Source organism: Canis lupus, chromosome 35 (assembly GCF_003254725.2).
Source record: "Canis lupus dingo isolate Sandy chromosome 35, ASM325472v2, whole genome shotgun sequence".
Lineage (NCBI taxonomy): Eukaryota > Metazoa > Chordata > Mammalia > Carnivora > Canidae > Canis > Canis lupus.
The window spans coordinates 2,126,644-2,150,850 of record NC_064277.1 but is presented as its reverse complement, the minus strand read 5'-3'; the positions used below and the strand labels follow the sequence as shown (position 1 = coordinate 2,150,850).

General features: G+C 62.2%; 2 protein-coding genes across 2 annotated transcripts in view; one reads left to right on the top strand and one right to left on the bottom strand.

Moving 5' to 3' along the window:
* The window catches only part of GMDS (GDP-mannose 4,6-dehydratase), a 575,388-nt gene extending 573,450 nt beyond the window's left edge, over positions 1–1,938 (top strand). The window contains exons 10-11 of the mRNA XM_025446227.3: positions 1,237–1,305; positions 1,646–1,938. Of these exons, the coding sequence (XP_025302012.1) occupies positions 1,237–1,305; positions 1,646–1,708 (132 nt within the window). The 3' untranslated portion in view covers positions 1,709–1,938. The remainder of the gene's footprint in view (positions 1–1,236; positions 1,306–1,645) is intronic.
* A 9,429-nt stretch (positions 1,939–11,367) lies between these two features.
* Positions 11,368–15,578, bottom strand: FOXC1 (forkhead box C1). The gene has a single exon (XM_025446260.3). It carries the CDS (start codon positions 15,040–15,042, stop codon positions 13,336–13,338), a length of 1,707 nt encoding a protein of 568 aa, XP_025302045.2. The 5' UTR covers positions 15,043–15,578; the 3' UTR covers positions 11,368–13,335.
* Positions 15,579–24,207: the final 8,629 nt, after the last annotated feature.

Below are 24,207 nucleotides of genomic sequence, written 5' to 3'. Positions count from 1 at the left end.
TCGGGGACTCCGACAGAAATCCCTGGGGGGGGCTTGCTGCAGCAGGTGCATCACCCATCTGTTGCCTTCACCCCATGCAGCTGGTTCAGGTGGCTCTAACATTGTGTGTAGCCGGGAACCTTCTCCGGGGGGTGTTTACTGTGGTTGAGGCTCCCCGTCAGGCTGCCTCCCATTCTTCCGGGTTCAGGACCCGCCTTGTGCACCCTTGGATGAAAGCATTTGCACCCGCGGAGCTCGATGCCCATCTCCCCCCAGAATGGTCTCTTTTCCTCCTCTCTTCCTCCCTCCCTTTCTGTTTCCGAATCATCCTGGAATTCTCATCTTGGTTTTCTCCTCGGTGGTCTGCAGAGACCTGTACTAAGAGGCGGTGGTGAGGGCGCCGAGCAGGATCGCACCCTGTCCTGCGGCCAGTCCTGCAGGCAGTCGCCCTCCGGGGAGGCCTCCGGAAGGGCCGGCGCTGCCCCAAGCAGCTGCAGGGCGAGGCCCGGGGCCACCCCGTGGTCGGTAGTGCATGTAGACGCGGACACCTCGGTGGGTGAGGAGGGTGGAGGCCTGCGGGGGCAGGTGGCGGCTGGGCCTTCCTGCGCGGGAGCCGGGCTCCGCCTGCCAACACCTTGCTGGGGGGGAGGGGAGCGGATGGGGGAGCGCAGGCCTGTCCGTCTTCCCGGCGGTGGCCGTGAGCTTCGGTTTCCTTTTACGTGCCTGTGGGTGTGCTGCCCCCTCCCCCGTGCGAGCCCTCGGGGTCCCAGAGCTCGAGGCCCCCCCCAAGTCGCCTGGATGAGGGGCACCAGCGCCCGCTGCGGGCGCGGGCACTGGGGTCGGGGTGGGGGGGCACTTGTGTCCGGGAGGGAAGGGGCAGAGGCACTGGGGTCGGAGGGGGGAGGGGGCGGGGCACTGGGGTCTGGGGGGAGGGGGCACTGGGGTCGGGGGTGCACTGGTGTGGGGGGCAGGGGGCGGGCACTGGGGTCCCGCCGGGGTCCTCGGCGGTGCGCCCCGCCCCGGGAGGGGAGCGGCGGGAGGGCCGGGGGTGGGGGCGGCGGGGTGTCCGCTCCTGCCCCGCCGAGGAGAGGAGCGCAGGGATTCGGAGCAGTGGCCACAGCGGCCCCGGGTCCCCGGCACTCGCCGCGGGGCTGTCAGGTCCCCACCCGGGGCGCGGCGGCCGACGGGAGGGGCCGGGAGCCCTCCGCCCTCGCCCTGCGCCCTGCGCCGCCCGCCCAGCGCCGCCCCTCCCCGCAGGACTTTCTGCAGGGCGACTGCTCCAAAGCGAAACAGAAGCTGAGCTGGAAGCCCCGGGTCGCCTTTGATGTGAGTGCCTGCCCTCCGGCTGGGGCCGCCCGAGGCGGGGGGGGGGGGGGGGGGGGGGGGGGGATGCGGGGGGGGGGGACGGGGGGATGCGGGGGGGGGAAGGGGGTGCCGGGGTGCCGGAGGGAAGGGGGTGCCGTGGGGGGCGGGGAAGGGGATGCCCGGGGTGCCCGGGGAGGAAGGGGATGCCCGGGGTGCCGGGGGTAAGGGGGTGCCCGGGGTGCTGGGGAGGAAGGGGGTGCCCAGGGTGCCCCCGCCGGAGGGCGCGGGGCGGCCGGGGTGGGGCTGCCGCCCGAGAGCCCCGAGCTCCTCCCTCACCCCCCCACCCCCCCGCCGGGTCCAGGAGCTGGTCCGGGAGATGGTGGACGCGGACGTGGAGCTCATGAGAACCAACCCGAACGCCTGAGGCCCGCCGCGACCCGAGGCCGCGACCCGAGCCCGGAGCGCCCTTCGCCCTTCGCAGCAGGCGGGCGGACCCGCAGGCCTCGGCGACGCCTCCCCCGCCGCGGGGGATCAGCCAGGTGTCAGCACCGCACTCCCCTGTACTTCAGATTATGTCCTTTGACCACGGAAATCGGGGCCTTTCAAATTGTTTTTCTCTTTTCTTATTAAAAATGGTCTTTCTATGAACTGGCACTAAGTGGATGTCCGTGTGTTCCCTGAGGGATGGAAGCCGCTACGGGGGCTCCAGCAAGACACCCCGAGCCCCCCCCCCCAGCCCCTGCAGGTGGCAGCCCTGCTGGGCCCGCCCCGTCCCTGTCCCGGGTCCCTGCCCGACCTTTCCATCCCCCCTTCTGGTGACAATGGGCCGCTCCCTGCAGCGGAAGGGAACCCAGGTCCCGAAGGAAGGAGGCAGCCCCCCCCCTCCACTGTAATTAGATCCCGCGGGGCTCCCACCCCTCGGAAGAAGTCTTGAGGAATGGGGTGGGGTGGGGGACAGAAGGAGAAACCTGGAGGTAAGTGTTGTTAGAACATTCCACCCAAAGCCCCCGAGTTACCCGGAGGTCTCTGAGCCCAGGCCTTTCCTCATGGGCTCGGATTCCTCGCACAACACCAACTCCAAGCACCTCTCAGGACTAGATCACATTTTAAATCTGACTTTAATGTAGTCAACCAATTTATATTAAGTGCCTAATATATCTCGGACACTGCGCACTTGAACTACATCAGTGTTGATTAAAAATTACAATGAAGAGGTGTAAGCTGGGCCTCAGGTCACTGGATCCATTTCCACCGATGCGTCCGGGAGGCAGACCGGCCCTGCCCACGGGCACACACGCTCCTGAGCCCGGCCCGGGGCTGCGCTGAGTGAACCCCGGCAGGTGGACGCCCGTGTGGAGCCCACGAGCGGCACGCAGAGCTTTGTGTACAGGTGTATACTTCTGCATGAAATACAAGATTCTGCCCTAGAATAAATTAGGTCAGAACTCTTCTTTTCCCCCTCACTCCCCCTCCAAGGAAAATAAAATAAAACTTTATAGCAAATGGAATTCCAGCCTTCGCACATGCTCGCGGGAACGCGGGTGAACTATTTCTGAATGTCTTCGCCGGCAGGTTTATGATCCAGGAGGGCCCGGCTGGGCGGCTGGCGGCAGGAAAGAGGGCTCTTTGTGTGGCTGCCCGGCGGTGCAGGGCCCGCTGGCCAGGGCGCCCGCCTCCGCCTTCCACGCAGCAGAACCGGGCGGCGCGCTCCGGGGCGGCCCCAGGACGGGCCTTCTCCCCATCGGGATGCTGCTAAGTGGAAACAGATGGCCCCGGAAGGCCGGGCTCCGGGATGGAGAGGGCCGGTGGGCACGCGCACACACACACTCACCAATGCATGATCGCACACGTTGCCACACAGCCAAACACTCCCATGCACACACACACACACACACACACAGATACACACAACATGCCAGCTCACGCACTGTCACACACAGGAGTCTCGCAAACACATTCACTCACAAACACTCAAAAACACAACTCACAAACCTGCTATCAGCGGCACAGGGCCACACACGTCCTCTCACAAATCTCACAAATCAACACATTAGCCTTGACCCTGGTGGACAGGCACCTCCTCTTCTCCCCTGACCCCCGAACCTTCCCCTCGCCCCACACGCAGGCCTCAAGGCCATTCAAAGGCCCTGCAGGCTTGCAGTGGCCCCGTGTAATTCAGTGTTTTGAGGCTCCTTAGCCCCAAGCCATAACAAGCTCCTTAGGATCAGGAGGGATTCTGGGCAGGGGTTTAATGGGACTGCCGTGCAGTTAGGATGTTACATTCTTCTTCTCAAAGTGGCCTGGAGCAGCAGTTTTTGAAGGACACGAGTATTTTGGGTCGCACGCAGCCTTCTCTCTATTCCTGAAGCCTCACGTGGGGGGAAGGGGTTGGCTCAGTCGGCTTCCTGGTCTCCCACGGTTTAAAAGGTGAAAAGTCAAAATAATAATAATAAATAAATAAATAAAAATAATAAATAAAAGGTGGAAAAGAACATATTTGTTTGCATATCTCTGTTCTCTGCTCTGCGGTTCACGTGGACTTCCCTCCAGTTGTCACAGCCTCTTCCATCTTAAATCTGAATTTCAGGCAACTTCGTCCTCCCTTTTTCCTGCTCTCCCAGCTTTGGCTGTTCAGCTCAAGCTCGGGGAAAGGTCTTCCACCTTGACATACACGTTTCAGGGAAAACTGAGAAAGCCAAAGTGCTTTCAGCGCCCAGCAGCGCGGCAGCGCTCCCAGCCCTGGGCCCGGGGACAGGGGTGCTGGGGACAGGGGTGCCGGGGACCTGCGCGCCGCGGCCGCACCTGCCCCTCAGGCCCCAGGACCGGCCCCGACAGCTGCCTGCGGCGGGAGGGCAGCGGTCCGGGCCTGGGGCGCGAGCGCTGCGGGGCCGCGGAGGGAACGGACCGAGACCGCATTTCGGGCCCCTCGGGTCTCGGAGCGGCCCCCGCACCCGCACCCGCGCCCGCACCCGCCGCTGGGCCCAGCGACGCCCGCTCGGCCGAGGGACAGCTGCCCGGCGCAGGGCTCCCGGCGGGGCCAGCCTGTGCCTTCGCATCCGGGTGAGCCTTGCACGCGCCGGGACCTTATGTCTGCGGGAGCTTCCCAAGCCCCGGGGAAGGCGTGGCGGCGGCCCGGGCACCTGGGGGGCTGGAGCTCAGCGGGTCCTGCCCGGAACCTGGCTCCCGACCGACGCCACCGACGCCCCCGGGTCGGCCGGTTCCCACACCCCGCGCTGCAGCCTCCGCCGCCCGCCCGGGTGTGCACGGTGCGGGGGGGGGGGGGGTGGACAGAGGGGAGGGGAGGGGGGAGGGGGCACGGGATGGGAGGGGAGAGGGGATGGGGGACAGGGGGACGGGAGGGGAGGGGAGGGGGGACGGGAGAGGACGGGGATGGGAGGGGAGAGGGGATGGGGACAGGGGGACAGGAGGGGAGGGGAGGGGGACCGGAGAGGACGGGGATGGGAGGGGAGAGGGGATCGGGGACAGGGGGACGGGAGGGGAGGGGGCAGGGGAGGGGAGGGGAAGGGAAGGGGGACGAGAGACGGAGGGGAGGGGGCAGGGGGGACGAGAGGGGAAGAGGGAGGGGGAGGGCCGGGAGCGGACGCGAGGGCGGGGGCAGGAGGGCCGGGGGCGCTCACCCGGGTTTTACAAACCGGCCGTGTGCGCGTGCGCGTCCCCGCGGGCCCGCCGTGACCCTACAGCCCCCCCAGTCGGGGCTTCGCTGAGTGCTGGTGCCGAGCTTCGGCCCGACTCCCTGGGGGCGACGAGGGGGCGCAGCCGCCCTGCCCCGGCCCGCGCGGGCCCCACCGCCCCCAGGGCTCCCCCAGGGCACCCCAACCCCCCCAGCGCCCCCTGAGCGCCCCCAGCGCCCCCAGGTCCCCCCCAGCGCCCCCAGCCCCGGGGCGCCCAGCACGTCTCCGGGGACCGCGCCGTCGGGGCTGTGGCTCCCCGGGCCCCACCTGCGCCCCCCCCAGCGCTCATCCGCAGGGACCTCTCCGAGGCCTCGGCCACCGCACAGCCCCCCCTCCCCCCCCGTTTCCTCGGCCCAGCGTCTGCGCTGCGAGGCCGACCGCGGCCTGACCCCGGGCCGCCGCCTGCTCTCGGCTCCCGCCCTTCCTCCGGGGTCAGGGCTGCACCCAGCGGACGCCCCGTCTCGACCGCCCCTTTGATCTCCGAAGTCGGGGCCGCGGCGCCCTCCGTGTGCGCACCCGAGTCGCTCGGCACGCAGGGTGCTGGAGGCCCGAGGCCCAGGCTCAGGCCCAGGCGGGACCCCGGCCCTGCAGGCTGCGGCGGGGCGCGGCCCTGGGATGGGGGGACCCGACGGCGCGCACCGCCCCCCCCCCGCGCACGTGTCCCGCGGCCTCGCGCCCCCCCCCCCGCCCCGCTGCCGACCCTCGAGGCCCGCAGACCCCGACCCGGAGCGCGAGGGCAGGCGGGGGGGGGGGGGGAGCCCCGAGGCGGCGGAGGTGGGCCCCGCCAGCCTGAGCGCGGGGCGCGGGCCCGCCCGGAGGAGGCCGCCCAGGCCTGGCCGGGGCCGCAGTGCCGGCCGCGGGCAAGGGAATGTATATTTGGAAGGGGTCAGGACCCCGGCTGCAGTCTGGCTTTTTATGGCGAGGAAGCCGCCTGGGAAGGGCCTGCTGGCGAGGCCTTCCTGTTGTGCCACTTCCCCCAGTCCCTTCCCGGGCTGAGCCCACGGCGGGAGGCCCCGCCGCGCAGAGCTGGGCCCGCGGACTCGGACAGAGGGGCTGCCTGGGGCGTCGGCCTCCAGCTCCCGGGGCGCCCTCGGCGGTGGGGACCACGGCGCCTCCGCCCAGCCCCGCTCCAGGCTCTCCCCGCGCCTGCCACCCGGGCCGCCCGCCGCACTCCTCGGGCCTTGACGTGAGCGGCGTCCAGGCCGCGAGGGCTTCAGCAGGCCGCTGGGGGACGGCTTGGAGGCCCCTCTGCTGGCGGGGGTGGGACCCTGCGCGGAGCGAGCCCGACGACGTGGGGGACCCAGGGCGCACAGCCCGACGTGAGGACCCAGGGCGCACAGTCCGACGTGGGGGGCCCAGGGCGCACAGTCCGACGTGAGGACCCAGGGGCGCACAGTCCGACGTGGGGGGCCCAGGGCGCACAGTCCGACGTGGGGGGGCCCAGGGCGCACAGCCCGATGTGGGGACCTGGGGGCGCACAGCCCGACGTGAGGACCTGGGGGCGCACAGTCCGACGTGGGGGACCGGGGGCGCACAGCCCGACGTGGGGACCCAGGGGCACACAGCCCGACGTGGGGGAACGAGGGGCACACAGTCCGACGTGGGGGAACGAGGGCGCACAACGCTGCTCTCGGCGACCCCCCCCCCCAGCACCTTGCAGGACGCAGAGTTTGCTCAGCTCGGAGGACAGTTCCCGTTTCCCCCCAAGGGCAGGCTGTTGGGAATCCTGTTGCCCTAAACACGTGCTCCCCGACTCTGGTGTTCCGCACGTCTGTACCGTTAACAAGACCGGGACCAATGACCTGCTTTATACACTGAAGGAAATTCAGAGGCCTTGAGAGTTAATGGCGCTAAATGTGTTGGTTTTCCTGCTTTTTCCCCAGGGTAGGCAATGGGGGGGTGCCTTTCTTCCCTGTCTTATTCTCTCCCTCTCCCCCCTCTCTGTCCTTCCATCTGTCTCTGCCTCTCTCCTCTCTCAGCCTAAGTCAGCCTTCAAGCCCTACCTCAGACCCCCTCATTCCCGAGCCTCAGGTTCTGAGACGCCTCCAAGCACTGTCCCTAGGCCCTGCCTGGGGTCCCACCACCCAGGTCAACCCGGAGGCCCCACCACCTGGCCCTGGCTGCCAGCCCACTGCTCGCTCCCTGGGCTCACAAATTGCACTTCCATGCCCACCCAAGTAGCATCAAGCTGTGTTGACTTAGGGGGCAAATGAGCAGCCCACCCAGTCTCCTTGGGAACAGGGCCCGCTACGGAAAGAAGATGGGCAGTTTAGTACAAATGACCAGCAGTGCTGACCAGTGGGCTTGGAGGAAGCCGAGGGCAGACCAGTGAAGAAAGAAGATGGCCTCTGGGAGAATGGAGGGAGACGCCACCTGGAAGAGCAAAGAGGCCTGTGGAAGCACACCTCGGAGTCACGGCCAGACCGCAGGTGGGTAGACTCTGAGCGGGAGCAATGTCAGGCCCTCTGTGAGGGTCCCTCAGACCAGCCTCTCCTCTCAGGCAGTCTCCCAACTGCTCCACCCCTCTCTCCAGTCTTCAAGGCAGACTCAGGCCTATATGCAAGGAAATTCCAGATCCTACTGCATCTCCTATAATACGCTCAATATGCCGCAAATTTAAAATCAGTGAGGGAAAAAATCAAGTAAACAACAAAAAAAATAATATAAAACAGAGGGTTTTTCTGGAGCCACGGTAAGATGGGAAAGGAGCACAACAAAGGTCTGAAGTCAGGCCTTATGGTCTCTGCACCATATTTTGGTTTCCAATAAGGCGGACATGGTACATTTTGCTCAATTTTCCACTCCTAATCACGTTGAGAACGTCGTGGAGAAGGGGCTTTCATTCTCCTGAATGGATTTTAGAGCTGGAATCCATTTCATGAAGTATCGCTCCTTTTCCAACTGGACTCGGACCTGGAGGTTGCCAGTCCTGTTCACATGTGGCCCCAGCTGGGTCAGAGGGCTGAGCGTAAGCTCCGGGTCAGGACCCCATGTGGCCCATCACCCGGAGAGGAGAGCTCGGAGCCAGAGCGTACTTGCCACCGGGTAGGTAGCTCAAGCTGGGAGACATCCGGGAGAGACTTGGGGGCCCAGGGTCTTTTGAAAGGGCCTGGGGCGGGGAGTGACAAGGAGAGGGACGGGGATAAAGATACAAAGACACATAGAACTCATCGGTTATGTATTGGAATCACACTCAAAAAGGGACAGAGTAAAGGAGGTATCAGGTCACAAAAGTCCAGCTGCGAATGTCGAGCCCAAATCGTGAAGGAAGACTTTCTGTTTAGGTGCCAGTGAAAATGCCACTGATGAAAGCTTATTTCAAGGAACCTCTTAGCCTCCTTGGAATTTGAAATAGAGGCTTTCAGAAAAGTGGGGTGTCTGAAGCTGACATCTAGGGCCCCATAGCAAATCTCAGCAGGTTTTTTTTTTTTTTTTTTTTTTGGTGTGTGCCATCGTGACCACTGTCTGAACAAACTAGGTCTTGCTTGTTGGTCTCTCTCTCTCTCTCATAAGCTTACCGGCTTCTCCGCTCTCTGCTCCCCCACACCCCACAACTCGATGGGGTGAGGACTATGACAGAGTCTCCCGGCCTCCCTCTAAATTCCCTACTTAGCTAAAGAATGTCCCACAGAGTCTAACCTGCCTGGCCAGCTTTATGACACGGCCACTATCAATCTTGCCCTTAAGGGGACATTTGTTTATGACCCGATGGGAAGAGCTAATGGCTTCGTGAACCCATTCCGCAAGGAGGGGAGAGGAGTCTAAAGAGAAGGCTCTGGGACAGCAGGCGGGATCCGGGAGTGAGAACTAGGCTCAGAAGCAAAGGGGGCCTCTCTCTAGGAGCTGTAAGATGGGAGCTGAGGAGAGAAAGAAACTGTTGCTCCCACCACCTTGTGTCCAGGGCCACTGGGGGACAACACCGATACGGGTGCCCGGGACCTGTCCCCCTCCTGGGCAGCCCGGCCAGGCAGCCTGGACCTGCAGAGGATTCAGGGCCTCTCTTGGAATTTTGCACCATGAAGGACAAAACTAAAAGCCCTCCACCTTAAATATGACACCCCCTCCCTAGGGAACAGGGTGGGAGAGCAAAGGTCCTATGTCTCTTCTTTACCTATAGAAGTTCAGGGGAGCCTGATGGGGCTATAAGGCACTCTTGTTTCCTGACCCCTGTTTCTGACCCCCGCAGGAAATAGCCAAGAGCTTACAGACCACCAGCACAATCGAGCCTTATTCCTCTGCAAACATCGATTATTAATGACACAAACTGCGTGGAATGATAAATTGTAAAATGCATGCTTGTTTGCATGCAGCCTGGTGAAGAAAGCCCTGCTAACTACATAGCCCTGGAAAACAGCACGCGTTCCGACCACGCGTACAATATGCCAAAATGCTAGTTTTTATATGGCATGTAACATGCTGGCATCTACTCGCTCACTGTATAAATTGCTAAGCAAATAAATGCACCCATGCTACATAAAGCACAAACTACTTACTATCCTAAAGCTTTCCACAGAGGCTCATTTCAAAATTAGCCAAATCCCGACCACTAGATCCTGCCTTGTGTCCAAGGCTAATTTCAAAATGTCCTGTCTGTTGGTTAAGATACCAAAACGTCTCTCTTAGACTATCTTACAGGAAAAAGAAAATACCCTCGTTGCTGAAAAAGTACAAATCAAACGTGCAGACCACTACGGCATAAGTACTTGTCCCACATTCAATAAGGTCAGCGGTAGTTGTTTTTTTTTTTTTTTTCTTAAATTGGATGCGAGTCCAAAAGCACTTGTATTGGGAGTAGAAAACATTTACCTCTATGGTTTCAAAAATCAGAATCATGAACAGAACTGCTGACCCTGCACTCAAACACAGCTCCTGCACTATCGCTTCGGCAGCTCGGGTAGAAATAACTGTGTACGTGTAACACAAACACCTTCCCAGACACTACGTCCTCCACGCTTGATTTTCAGACCTTGCAACCGAGGAGGGCAAAAGTGATGGCTAAGAAGCGGGTGCCCCGGGCAAGTGTGTAAACACTCCTGGGAGCTTAGGAGGGCTGTTTGCAGGCCGCGGAAGCTGGGGCAGCGCGCTCACGGCGGTGCCCTCTGCAGCCCCAGGAGCGCGGGTTCCCAGGGAGGAAGAGCGTGGGTGCCCGAGGTGCGCTCAGGGACGGTCGGGGCCCAGGCGAGCGGGTTCTGTGCTGCAGGCCCCCAGCCACGGTCGCCCCCTGCCAGCCCGATGCAGCGCAGGCCGCGAGCATAGGCCATGGGGGCAGAGGCCACTCGGGCCAGGCCTCCTTGACCCAGGTCGCCCGCTGCCCAGATCGCCTGCCCGGCTGCGCTGCAGCCCATCCCTCCGCTCGGGCCTGGCCTCCTCGACCCAGGTCGCTGGTGGCCCAGGTCGCCGGCCCCGCTGCGCACAGCCCACCCCTGCGCTGGGGCCCGGCCTCCTTGACCTAGGTCGCCTGCGGCCCAGGTTGCCTGCTCGGCTGCACCGCAGCCCATCTCTCCGCTTGGCCCGGCCTCTTCCACCCAGGTCGCCTGCAGCCCAGGTCGCCTCCACCTCGACCCAGGTTGCCCGCGGCCCAGGTCGCCTGCCCGGCGGCACCGCAGCCCATCCCTCCACTCTGCCCGGCCTCCTCGACCCAGGTCGCCGGCCCCGCTGCGCGCCGGTCCCCTCTCGGGAGCCAGGCCGCCAGGCCCCGGGGCAGGCGGGGCGCACGCCGCTCGCACAGCGCCCGCGGCCTCCATCGCAGCCGCCCACCGCCCCGAGGCCCACCCGAGAGCAGCGGGCGCCCGCGACCTCCCCCCCCCCCCCACGGCGGGGCACCGCAGCAGCAAGCGGCGGCCGGGGCCTGGGACCTGGGGCCTGGAGCCAGGCGGCCCTGCTGCTCGGCGGCCCTGCCCCGGGTGCCGGCTCCATCCCTCCAGGCGGCCTCCCTCCGGCCCCCCCAGGCTGATGTCGGGGGCGGGAGCTGCAAACACGCACGCGGCAATTACAGCTCATTAGCTGCCCCCCGTCCGGGAGCCGCGTCCCGAGGCCGGCGCCGGCTGCAGAGCCGGGTGGGCCGCGCGTCTACACTCGCCAAGCCCCGGTCCCGACCGCGCAGCGGGCCGGCGCGGGGAGGCCGGGGCCGGGGCTGCCGGAGCCGCGCGGCCTGGGGCGGGTCCACCTGCGGCCCTTCCCGGCCGGGCCTAGGCAAGCCAGGGCCCCGGGGTGCGCCCACCCCGCGGGGGTCACCGAGGCCGCCCCGGGCCGCGGGCCGCGACAGCCGGCGGAGCCCGAGCGAGCAGTCGGGCGAGTCCCTGCCGGCCTCCCTGCCCGGGGACCGCCGCGCCCTGGGGCGCCCTGGCCGCTGCGACCTTCCCGAGCAAATCAGAGGCCACGGAGAGCAGGGTTTGACTGAAATTAGAGTGTATTTATTTGCAGCAATCCTTTAACAATGATCAGATTTTGACAACAAGCAATAGCAATTACTGCTAAGTGTTGCCTCTAGATAGGAGCGGCAGATAGCAGGAAACTGTATTATCTCGAAAACAAACTGTAAGGCCCTGATCGGCTGTAATCAAATCGCCATCTCTCCAAAGTCTGATTGACAGGGCAGATCGCCCTAAGATAATGAATTTATTACATTTCCTGGGTTATTTACAAAGGGGGAGGGCCAATCTGGATCGCCCCCTACGTTTAACTGTAAATTAACAAGAAAAAAAAATGGATCGAAAAGAAACCACCCTAGACTAAAATGTTCTGCTCTTCTCTCCTTATTGCTTTAAATCTTTTCCAAAAGAAAAAATAATAATAATAATTGTTCTACAAACATATCTTCTAAAATAGTTTCCCAAAGATTAAATATCCCTTTCCAACCCACAGTATATATATATATATTTTTTTTTTTAAACCAACCCTTCTATGTAACACACGAAGGATTGTAAATGTGGATGAGTTATATACATACATTTTTTTTTAAAAAAAAGAACTGCTTTATTTTTTCTCTTACAAAGGAGTGAAATTAGTAGGAGAAATATCTACCCAGCATTTGGCTCACGGGGATGTAGAACAGACATCACAATTTTTTATGTGATACAGAAGCCAAATATTCCTCTGTGTATATCTGGAGGCACATTCACATATCTCTACACACAGGTATCACTGTGGTAACACCACTGCCGATTCATGGGCTTAAAATTTCCAGATCATGTTCTGTCCTTACTGAAAAAATATATATATATATTTGTATATATGCCAACTCAGACCTGTTTAGGAAAATATCTTCTGACTAGCCACAAAGCAAGCTGACTATAGAGTACATTTTGCAGAAGACGTTGCAGGAAAAACAAATCTAAACAAAAAAGAGACTTTTAGGTGAAATTTGACAAGTTATAGTCAGAGGGTTTCTCCATTTCTCAGATATTTAGGAGGAGAATAGGTCATTTCTAGTGTTTTAATCTGAAATCTCTTTTTTTTCTTATAATAATTAAAGCTGTATTAAAGTATCCAGACATATAGATCTCATTCAAACTGAATGGTAATTTATTAATAAACAAACAGTGAATATGTTCAACAAAAAGAAAAAAAAAGATGATAGAATAAGATTAATACAGTTTCCCTTTTTATAATGAAAAAAAAAAGCACAATTTAAAGTTTCAGGCAATTTAACGTCAGGTTTTGGAAACACTTTCTGGCGTTTGGTCCACGACATCCAACTACAAATTAAAAATAAATTACTATATTGCAATTTACATTTTAAAACAAGTCCATGAATAAAAAGAAAGCGATTTTCATATACGGGGACTTTCCCCCCTCCTTTCAACATAGGATAAAATATCTTACAGGTGAGAGGTGGAGGAAAGAGAGGGCAGGGGAATGGGAGAGGGAGGGAGGGAGAGAGAGAGAGAGAGGAGGAACGCGTGATCTCCGAAAAGCAAGAAGAAACTTACGTGTTATCTGGAGTAACACTGTCCTTTAATAAACCATGATTTTTTGCTGTCTCTGTACAAAATAGTTTACCGTTTTGTCTATTTAGATAAGGCCAAGTGAAGGTGGCTCTGACTCTTTTCAGAAAAACAGTTTCCTTTGTGCTGGTGAGTTGCATTTTTGGAGGGATTCTGTTCGCTGGTTCGGTGAATGTTTTTCAAGGCTTTCTTTCCTTTCCTTTTTTTTTTTTTTTAATCGGATTCTTTTTTTTTTTTTTTTTTTTTTGGTTTCGATTTTGCAAGCCGGTGGTTCTTTCGGCTGTTCCTGCTTTGGGGGTTCGATTCATTCAGTTCGCAGTTCGTCCGGGCTGGGTGGTGGTGGCGGTGGCGGTGGCGGCGGTGGTCCAGGGGGGGTGGTGGGTGGATGCAGGGGCGGGCGGGGGCGGGGGGCGTCAGAACTTGCTGCAGTCGTAGACGAAGGCCCCGGACGTGCGGTACAGAGACTGGCTGGACGGGAAGGCCATCTGACAGCTGCTGTTCCCGTTCACCGGGGAGTTGTTGAGGCCCAGTCTCTGCGACTCGAACATCTCCCGCACCGAGTGGAAGTTCTGCTGCTGGCCCGGGTAGCCCGCGGCCGCCGCCGCCGCCGCCGCGCTCGCCAGGTGGCCCAGGTCTCCGCCCGCCTGGTTCAGGTACCACGAGGCGAGGCGGCCCTGGTGGGCCGCGGGGTGGTGGCCGCCGTCCTGCGCGCCGCCCGCGCCGTGGCTCAGGGCCGCGCCGCCGCTGCTGGTGGCCGGGGGCAGCGAGTAGTCGGGCAGGGCGTCGTCCACGGCCGGGCCGCCCGCGCCCCCCGGCGCGCCCTGCAGGTGGCCGCCGCGCTCGCCCGCCGCGTACAGGCTCATGGCCTGCAGGTTGCAGTGGTAGGTCCCCGCGCCCGCCGCGCCCCCGCCCGCGCCCGCGCCCGCGCCCCCGCCCGCGCCCCCGCCCGCGCCCGCGCCCGCGCCCCCGCCCGCGCCCGCGCCCTGGCCGCAGGGGGAGCCGTACAGGGAGCCCTGGCCCGGCGAGTAGGCGCCGAGCGCCAGCGCGGGCGCGAGCCCCGGGCGCGAGGCCCCGGCCGCCGCCGCCGCCGCCAGCAGGCCCGAGCCCAGCTCGGCCGCGGCCTGCGGCGACCCCCGCAGCGACGTCATGATGTTGTCCACGCTGAAGCCCTGGCCCAGGTGCGGCGGCGGCGGCGGCGCGGGCTGCGGGGGCGCGGGCGGGGCCGCGGGGTCCGCGCCGTCCAGGCTGAGCGCGCGCGCGGAGCCCAGGCCGCCGGGGGGGCTGCCGCCGCTGGACAGGCTGCTGCTGCTGCTGTCGGGGCTCTCGATCTTGGGCACGGCGGCCGGGGACAGGGGCTGGGGCGGCGAGGGGCACGTACCGTTCTCGGTCTTGATGTCCTGGATGCGCACGGGCGGCGGCTGCGGGGGCGCGGCGCCGTCGGGCTGCTCGGGCGCGGGCGGCGCGGGGGGCGCGGGGGGCGCGCGGGCCTGCGGGGGCGGCGGCGGCGGCGGCGGCGGGGGCGCGGCGGGCGCGGCGGGCGGCTCCTTGGGGTGCAGCCGGTCCTTCTCCTCCTTGTCCTTGACCGCGTCCTTCTTCTTGAAGCGCCGCCGCCGCCGCAGGAAGCTGCCGTTCTCGAACATGTTGTAGGAGTCCGGGTCCAGCGTCCAGTAGCTGCCCTTGCCCGGCTTCTTGTCGTCGCGGGGCACCTTGACGAAGCACTCGTTGAGCGACAGGTTGTGGCGGATGCTGTTCTGCCAGCCCTGCTTATTGTCCCGGTAGAAGGGGAAGCGGTCCATGATGAACTGGTAGATGCCGTTGAGCGTGATCTTCTTGTCCGGGGCGTTCTGGATGGCCATGGTGATGAGCGCGATGTAGCTGTAGGGCGGCTTCACCATGTCCTTGGGCTGCGGCTGCGGCGGGTAGGGCCCGTAGGCGCGCGCCATGCCGCCCGGGTACTGCTCGGCGTGCGCCGGGTGCGAGTACACGCTCATGGGGGCCGGCATGGCGCCGTAGCCGCCCCCCGCCGCCGCGGCCGCCGCGCGGTAGTAGCTCTGCTCGCCGCCGAGGTAGGGCACCACTCCCAGGGAGTTGGGGCTGGACACGGAGTAGCGCGCCTGCATGGCCCCCGCTCGCCGAGTCCGGCCCGCGCAGCCGCCGCCTCCCGCCGCGCCGCTCCGGGCTGGGCGCTGGGCGCCGGGCGCCGGGCGCCGGGGGCCGGGGGCCGGGCCGGGCCGGGGCCGCGCCTCCCGGCCGCCGAGCGAGCGCGCAGCACGGGGCCAGCCGGCGCCCTCGCCGCCAGCCCGCCCGCGCCGCCCGGAGCCCGCGCCCGACCCGCGCCGAGCCTGCGCCCCGGAGCCCGCGCCCCGGAGCCCGCGCCCTCCGCTCGGCCAGGGGCGGGGGCAGCGCGCCGGCCGCCTTCCCGGGCCCCGCGTCACCTCCTCCGCAGGCTCCCGCGCGCCGGCCGCCTAAGGAAGCATGGGGAAAACTTCTGAACTTTTGAGCATCCGTCACCCAGGCGAGGACTTTTTTACGCAGTTACATTTTTTCCGGGCCGCGGAGCCCCGCCCCGCCCCGGCCGCGGCAGCCAATGGCAGGCGAGAACCGCCTCCGGAGGAGCCGGAGGCCGAGCCCCGGCGGCCCGCGCCCAGCTGCGGGAGGACCGCGGGGCTGGCCACACGCGCGCCGGCCGAGCGCGCCCCGCGCCCGCAGCCGGCCGCCCCCCCCCCCGCGCCCCGCGCGCCCCCCGCGCCTCCCCGCCGGCGGGACTCCCGGGTCCCCGCGGGCCGCGCGCCACGGCCCGGCCCCCCGGGCGCCCCACCCCACCCCACGCCACCCCACCCCACGCCCGCCCTCCGCCTCCCCGCGGGCCGCCGGGCTTCGCAGCCGGCTGCTTCCCTCGCCCCCCACCTGCGGCCTCCCTGGGCCCCGGGCCTGGAGGCGCCGCCGCAGCGTCGCCCCGGCCTCGCCTTCCTCGCCACCCCCACCCAGTAGGGACAGGGCAGGGGGCCCCGGGGCCGCGCCCGGACCGTGCCCAGGTAGGCTCCGCCCGCCCCACTCCAGGCCACCTGGCTCCCTCCCCGCCGCCCGGGGCGCCCGGCTCCGCGGCCCGCTGCTGGGGCCTCCCTCCCTCCCCGCAGACCTCCCCGCAGCGCCGCGCCGGGCCCGACCCCTAAGGCTCGCCCCTCGCCGCCCGCTCTCGTCGGGCCCCGCACGCTTCGGCTCAGAGGAGGGTCACGCTTCGGGCCCAGCGACGCGAGCAGGTGTGATGACAAGAAGCAAATAAACACACGCCCGAGAACCCCGCGCGTCTCCGCTCAGGCTCCATCCCCGCGCGCGCGTAACGGAGGTGCTGGGGGCAGAGGCGCAGAGGCGCGGGCGCCGCCGGTTCTGGGGGGCCCTGCGCGCCCGAGACTCGCAGGGCGGCCGGGGTGCAGCGGGGTGCAGCGGGGTGCAGACGAGGGAAGGAGAGAAGCGAAGGACTGCCCCCCCCCCCTCCGCCTGCAACGCGGTTCTGCGTTTTGGCAACTGGAGAAAACACCCCTCTCACCCCCCACCCCCACCCCAACACTAGGTCCTTTACCAGAAGCCGGGAGGGTGGGGGGGCCTGGCAAGCTTAGGAACCCGTGAAGAAGAGTAGTGTGACGCATTTAACACCTCCACTCCCCCCCATTTCTGACAATCTTTAACTGCAAGAACGTGTTGGGAGCCCCTTTTGCCTTCCCAGCTGGAATCCCGGCTTCCTCCCTGCACAAAAATTCTCATTGTCGCTTCAGTTGTTCGATGTCAGAGGAGCTGGCGTGTGTGGCAGGCTCAGCTCCTTGTCACTTGAACATTTAAAAAAACAACAACAACAACAAAAAAATAGTGTCTTTCACACAGAGGAGAGGACCCGCCACTTCTAGAGCGAGCCTGGGGCTGGGGTGGGGGGTCGCCCGGAACTTCCCATTCCTGAGGCAGCTGCCTCTCGGCCTGCTGGGCTCTTGGGGCACTTGAAACTCCCTTTTCCAGGGTGTTCGCAAGGCCCGGGGCTCGGATTGGAAGCAACACTTGATTTGTCAGCGGGAGGCTCAGTCCTGGACGGTTCCTTAGCGCTTGCAGAGGGAGGAAGGGGTGGGAGGGAGAAGACCCCAGACTTGAAACGTGAATTCGTGTCCAGCCCCGGTCCCTGTACTCTGACATAATCGTCCCCTTTGGCCGGGGCTTTATGGGGCGCTCTGGCTTCAGCCTGGAGGCTAATTAGGTGGTCTCTCCAAAACACCCCAGCGTTTGGTGAATTTGAACTTTAAGCTGCATCTCCACTGCTCGCAGGGCAGGGCACGGAGCGGGAAGCAGCCAGAGCTGCTCGCTTGTTTTCCTAACGTGGGAAATGCCAGTGGGCCCCGGCGGCGCTCGCAGTGGACAGTCGGGCCTCCTGGCCCCAGCCCGACCCACACCGTCGCCTGCCCCCCTGCCCTCCCTCTCCCCGCGCAGCCCCGGAGCCCAGGCAGCGTGGGGTGTAAATTGCAGATCGAACCTCGGTGGCCACCGGGCTCCCCGCTTTGGGTGTAGAAGTTCCCGTTGTGCAATTAGTATCTGGCATGTGAAAAAAACTGGAGGGGGTGCAGTTTTATAAAGATCAACTTTCCACTGGTTTAGCTCTGGATATTCGCCAGGAAAAGATATTTGCATTTGTGTTTTATAAGCTTACTCGGAAGCAAACCTCCAGTAAACGGCTTGACTGTATTTCAAGTGCTTTGCTTATTTTATTATTGTTGTTAGTGGTGTTACTTTAAAGTTAAGGCACAGGAATGAAGTCTTCGGGGGAGGATGGGTTAAAGCTTTTATTTTGAGTCTAAAGTTTTTGAGGCTCCTTTTTGCTGCTCCTCGGGGTGGTTCCATCATCAGTCTCCTCAACAAACCTTGACTCAATTGGCAGAAATGCCCCCGCCGGAAACCTCGGGCTTCTCTTTCCTGACACCTCCTGCGCTCGCCGCCTGAAGGTCCCGCGGCGACAGCCGTAATGGATGTCTGGCCCAACTGTCGCTTGGCCCCACCGGCAACTCCCAGCCCCTCCTTGACCTGCCAGGTGGGGTTACGATTCCCGGGGCCCACCGAGGGGTTCCGAGCTCTGAGGAGGGGGCCTGACGTCACAGCGGTAGTTACAAGGCCTCCCCAGGGCCCCGACTGCAGAAAAGCACGAGGGAGATGTGGCGAGCACTCCAGGAAATGCCTGGATTCGGGAACGTGGTGACACCGCAGGAATGTGTGTGTTGGGGGGAGTGGGGAGGAGGAGACGGTGCCCTAACGCAGGTCACCGGGAACCAGAAGGAGCTCTTTCTCTTTTCGTTTTATTCAGGACAAGTAGAGGGAATAAGGATCCGGGCAAGTCCCGAGTTCAGGAAAGGACTCTTGAGCGGCCTGAGGCCAGCCCAGGGGGCACACACCGTCCTCCCCGGCGGAGACCCCTCGGGGGCGACCCCTCCCCTGCAGCCCAGTCGCCCCACGACCTGCCCGGACCCCTTCCCAGTCCACAGTTCCGGCGTATCCAGCTTTCGGCTCTCGGATGATATTCCCAGGAAGCCGGCCCGGTGGGGGTCTAGGCCGCCCTGACACAGGTTCCAGGGCGGGGAAGGGGGGGTGACCCGCGGGGTCCAGGGGCTGCGGAAAACAGGAAAGGCAGGCTTAGGAGGTGAGGGAGGGGCTTCTCCTGCTCCAGACCGTGTGTGGAATCCAGCCCGTGTGTGCAGACCCAGGAGCGAGGCTGCCCGTCTGCGGCCGTCCTACCATCTCCCCCTTGGCTGCCAAGAGACAAATTGGAAGATTAAGGCAATTATCCCGCCAATGGGATTTGAAAACTCCCCACTAGACCGAAATCACAAACAAGGGCAGCAAAGTCCGAGTGTGCGTGTGCGGTGGCGTCTCTGAGCCTCTTAGGTAAACGCCTGTAGTCCTGCACACGGCCTGGGTGGTGTAGACCAGAAAGCCGAGGGTAGGGGGTGCTGGATGGTGGTCAGTAACCGTTATTCGTTATCAACCCCGATGCTCTCTCGGGAGGAAGGTAGCGTTTGTCTTCAGTGTGACTTCTCAGCGGAAAGAGGAGGCGGGGACCCAACGTCTGGGTGGCCGAGGCTCAGCTTGCTTCTCCCTCCAGGTTGGGGGGCCAGCAGAGGTTGTGCTCACGCAGCACCTCCAATTCATCCCCGTCCTAAGCACAAATAATTCCTACAATAAACAAACAAACAGACCAAAAAAAAAAAAAAGGAGCGTTTGTTTTTCCGATCACGTTTGGGCAGCAAAGTGATCCCCGTTGCCTGGGTCCACGATTAAAAGTACTTGGATAGTCGCCCTCGGAGGAGCAGACCTCCGCAGGAAGTTAGCGCGACGGGATGATTTAATGTCATGGCCCGAGTCCCCGGGGTGGCCCGGCCCGCCGCCTGCGCGGACAGCGACAGCGACACCTGCTCCGGCCGCGCCGTCGGGTGGGCGCCCCGTGCGCACAGGGCGCAGCGGAGCCGCAAGGAAGGGGCACGGGCCAGTTGGGAAGGGAGCCTCGGGGCTCCCTGTGTCCTGGCAGAGGGATGGGGCCTCGAACCGTCGCCCTTCACCACGGTCCAGGACGGGGATGCGCCCTCGGAAGGGGAAGGGGAAGGAGCGAGCGCGGGAAGGGACCAGGTGCCTGCGAGCGTGCGCGCACCTGCCGGGCCTGGCCTGGGAGCCCCGACGCGGGGTGGGGGGCCCTGGTCCGCGCAGCTCCGGGCGGGAGACGGAAGGAGGGAGGAGGGAGGCGGGAGGGCCCCGCGGACCTGCAGCCCCGGCCAGCGGCGCGGGGTGGGGGGTAGGAGGTGCGGGACACCCGGGAAGCGCGCGCTCCCGCATGTTTGCGCCCTGGGCGCAGGGGCGCGGGTCACAGGACGGGCTCCGGTCCGCGGATGGACCGACCCGCAGCTCGCAAGCGCGCGCAGGAGGCGGCGGGGGCTCCCCGGGTCTCCGACCTCGCGCCCCGGGAGCCCCCCGACGTGCGCCCCCACCCGCGGGCCGCCCCGCCGCTTGCAGCCCGAGGCCGGGCGCAGCTGACCTCTCCGGGGGGCGGCGGCCCTCGCGTGCGCCCCCCGACGTGTCCCCGCGACTGCATGGGGAGGGGGCGCCCGGAGCCCTAAGGGCCCAGTCCCAGGGCCGCGGCCTGGCCCGGGGCTCTCTCCGCGGCGCTGCGCGTGGCCCGAGCGCCCCCTGCGGTCCGCGGCGCGAGGCCCACCCGGGCTCAGCCCCTGGCTCCCCAGCCTGGCCCGGGGAGGGTTGGAGGGGGCGGCCGCGGTGGGGGCGCGGCGGGCGGGGCAGCGCCTGGGGCCCGTGGGGAGCCGGGCCCAGACTCCGGGGCTCGAGCCCGGCCTGTTCCTGGAGCCCGCGGTGACCCGGGCCCGGGGCACCCGCTGCATTCCTCCCAGGCGGCCCCTTCTAATTGATGTGCGCCTTACAGAAAGAGCAAGGCCGCTTCATCAAATGAATTACATTCTGGGAGATGCCAAGGAATGTATTTACTGGCAGCCACAGGTTTGCCAATAAAAGTTGCAAATGAAGACTGCTGGTTTCCAGGAAAATGTACTTCTGTTTTTTAACCACACCTTAGTCTTAATTATGAACAAAAACCGAACGTCCGAAGAACCTGTTTGGAGAACAGGACCGGTGAGTGGCAGTGATAGTGGCTACTCGTGCGGTCTCACACCCCCACACACACTTACACACCCCGGAGACACCGTAGGACAACACCGACCGTGCACACTGCAGATTTACCCACGGAGAGACTTGCCAATATTTACATACACAGTAGACACAGACACAAGGCTAGACGCTGGCACGCAGAGAGGTATGCATTCGGATTAGTGCTATTTAGTTTGGAAGCGGAGATATAAGAAAAGATAAACTGTGGCAAATAAAGAGGCAAATTTCCACAGAATCTTAAATAGAAATATATGTATGAAAGGAAAGGAGGCACTTGCTCCCCAGTACGGAGCTACCACCGAATGTGCCCTAGTGTTTTTCAAGGCCCGTAGTTGACTCGGGTTTTGTTATAAATTAAGGGCGGCAGAAAAAGAAATCCAGAATTCAGTTTTAGTGGGGTCCCTTTTTGCCTGGGGTCACAAACACCCCAGTCAGCAATGGAAAATACTCCGCTCACGGAGCGGGACAGCTCTTTGTTCGCCCGATGTTTGCTCCCGAAGATGCTTGGTTTGGGGCAGAGCAGGGTACTAATGAAGGGTCGTTTTGTTCGCTGTGACACTCTCTAGTCTCAACCCCAGACCCTCCGACAACGTTGGTAAGATGCATGCAGCCCTTCTTACGTTGTCCTTCTGCAGAGGTGAGGGCTCCAGGTGATCATTGCATTTAATCGGCCCAAGGATGCGGACACTATCGTCTGCATCTTGGATGGAAGGAGCTGAAGCTCAAAGAGAGCAGGGTACTTGTGCAAGATGGCACAGCCCTCCCAATATCACTTTGTGTATCTCCTTGGGTCTCACGTGCCATTCCTGATAAGGAACGTCATTTACGTGCTACTAGGAGAAGAAGAATTAAACCAGCGGCCATCACGGGTGGATTCAATCTCCTCCGTTTCGCATGTTCTCCTGTGCGTCTCAGGTCGGTGGCATACTGGCCCATCCACCTAATCCGCTGACATACGGGGGCTTTCCCCGTGATTCCAGCCGCCGATACGAGACGTGATACCTTTTGCCAGGCACCTTGTGAAGGGCAACAGCAATCACCGCGGGGAGACGCTCATCCCCGTCCATGCTCGAATCTGTTGCATGCGTGCAAGCTTACTCGCCTTGCACACAGCTGGCACGCCTGCCCACGGATGTCCTAGAGATGCTCCTCAAGTGGGCGAGGCAGGGCTCCCACCCAGCTTGCCAGGTCCAGCGCCGCCTTCCGGTCGCCCCATCCTCCTGAGCCTGAAGTTGAACAGGCCCTGGAGTGTAATGCAGTGCAGGCCTTTGGCCTTGTGCGGCTTCCGGGGGGCAGGGTAGCAGCAGGGCAGGCCAGAGAGGTGGGGTGGAGGGAGAAGAATAGGCAAGAGGGCCCCCTTTTGCCCTTTCCGGGAAAGAATCCCTCCCCTGCCCGACTTGGACTTGGCCTGGGCCCGGAAGATTGGTCCAAAGGCCCCCCAGTGAGGGTAGGAAGAGGCTCGGCTAGCGGCAGAGCCAGAGGAGGCCCCTGACCTGGGCCAGGCCTCTCGCCTCTCACCTCGGGAGCTCCTGGGAGTGAGGGGCTCTGCTCTCCGGGGGGGACATGCCAGGGATGCGTCGCCCTGGCCCCCCGGGGGGGTCCCCACCGCGCCAGGGTTTCCCGGGTCTTCCCAGGGAGAGCTGGGGGTGCCCGGCCCCAGTGGGCGCGTCCCCTGCCATGAGCCGGTGGCCGCGGCGGGCGGTGGGCACCAGGGCCAGACTCCCCGGGGAGCGGCCCAGCCCCCGCCGGCCGAGGCGACAGTCTGGGACTGCCCTGCTTCTCTTCAAGGCCAGCCAGTGTGGGCGTCTGGGCCCCTTTGTCTGTCCCTGCAGCGCCGGGGAAGGTTCTCTTAAAGGCCAGGCTGCTGTGTTCACAGGCGCGCGCACGTAATCCCGACCCAGGGCCTGTGTTTAGTCTATCTCGCTGACGTCCTTCCTGAACAGATGGGAAGAGGAAACGATTCTCTTGGCCATTTTTGCCTTCGCGGTACCCCGGCCCATCCGTCATTTTCTCGCCTCGCGGCTCCGGACTCGAGGTCTGCACCCACCGGCCCGGCTGTCGGGGGACCCGCCGCCCACCCCACGTGCGCTCTGCCTCCTTCCTTTCGCACAAAGGTTTACATTATTGCCTCTCCTTATGATGAAACAGGCCCCAGATTAGATAAGGTTAAATTACGCTTTTATAGGGTGCCAGGGCCGGCTCAGGAGACGTCTCCTTTTATTTGCGAGTGTGCGCTCACAATAACAGTTTGTTTTCCTGCTGATCTGCCTCCCCAGGCCGACCGGTGTGTGCACACCCGCCCGCCCGCCCGCCCGGGAGGGGACCACTCGCCCCCCGGGGGAGCGCCCCTTGCCAAGAAGGAGCCAGCCGCGACCGCTGCCGACTTCGGGGAACCGGCCCGGGCAGCAAGGAGAGTTGTTTTGCTTTTGTGTGTGGCAATTCCGCACGGTGCCCGGTGCCGTCTTAAGAAACACCCCATAGTAGTTTTCATTGTTTGCCTTTATGAGCATTTGCTATCAAAGATTATTTGTTAGGTGTATTTGTTTTAGTAAGGAACACGTCCAAAGGCAGGCAGACGTGTCACTGGGAAAATGTTTTGGCAGGAGTCGGGCAGGGGTTTTACATAATAGGAAAACAAACGGGCTCCACCCTCCTCACATCAAGGCAAACAGTCACATATTTTGTTTAATATCAGTCACACTGTCTACTGTCTGCTGGAAGTAGGTTAGTTTTCTAGTAAACATCACTATCATTGATGTCAACTTTTTTTTTTTTTTTTTTTTTCCTGGAACAGCCTCAGACTCACTCCGATCATGATGCTTTGTCCACTTTAGCCCGTCTCTGGGCATTTTAAAAGAGAGGGCTAATGCACGGCGATAGCATTTCCTTTTATTTTCAAATGGGTCTTGAAAAGTCTGTGTTTCCGCGTTTCTCCTTAGTTTGGCAGATTTGGAATCTCCCTCGACTACGGATTAAACGGAGTAAAATAAACAAGTTTTTCTTACTTTTCCCCCTTCTCTTGCTGGTTTGCACATCAGCGTTCCCGATGATATCTATATAGCTCTGCTGATTTCAAGGAGATTCAATTATCAGCTGGTGTTGACAGTCTGTTGTAAATCTCATAAAAGGAGAGCTGGACTTTATTTTCTGGCTGTGCCAAGCTTTTTCTGAGTAGGTATTTAGAACCCAGAAGGCAACCCCCTAGCAGATCGGAGTAATATTAAATACAGGTCAAGTGCTGGATTCAAAGTTTTTGGCAATGTCCCTTTACAAACAAGTTTTTCTGATATGCCTCGATCTGCTTTTCCAATATTAGCATAACTTTCAGTTTTATCCAGCAGACAAATATTTTAAGTGTGTATGTTCGGTGGAAAAAGAAAACGACGGACACATAATTTGTTCTTTCTCTTAGGACGAGCTTGAATTTTTAATGGCTCTCCCAAATGCACGTCCTGATAAATTCAATTCATTTCCTCTCCCCTCCGTGCTTCATTTCTGGCCATTCAGTATTACACCCGGGACTTGAAGTCCGCTGGGTGTGGGGCACGGGAGGGGAGGGTGGAGGTGAGAGCAGGAAAGAGATCAAAGCA

Coding starts and splice junctions, on each gene's coding strand:
- FOXC1 (XM_025446260.3), bottom strand. CDS start 15,042: ATGCAGGCGCGCTACTCCGTGTCCAGCCCCAACTCCCTGGGAGTGGTG.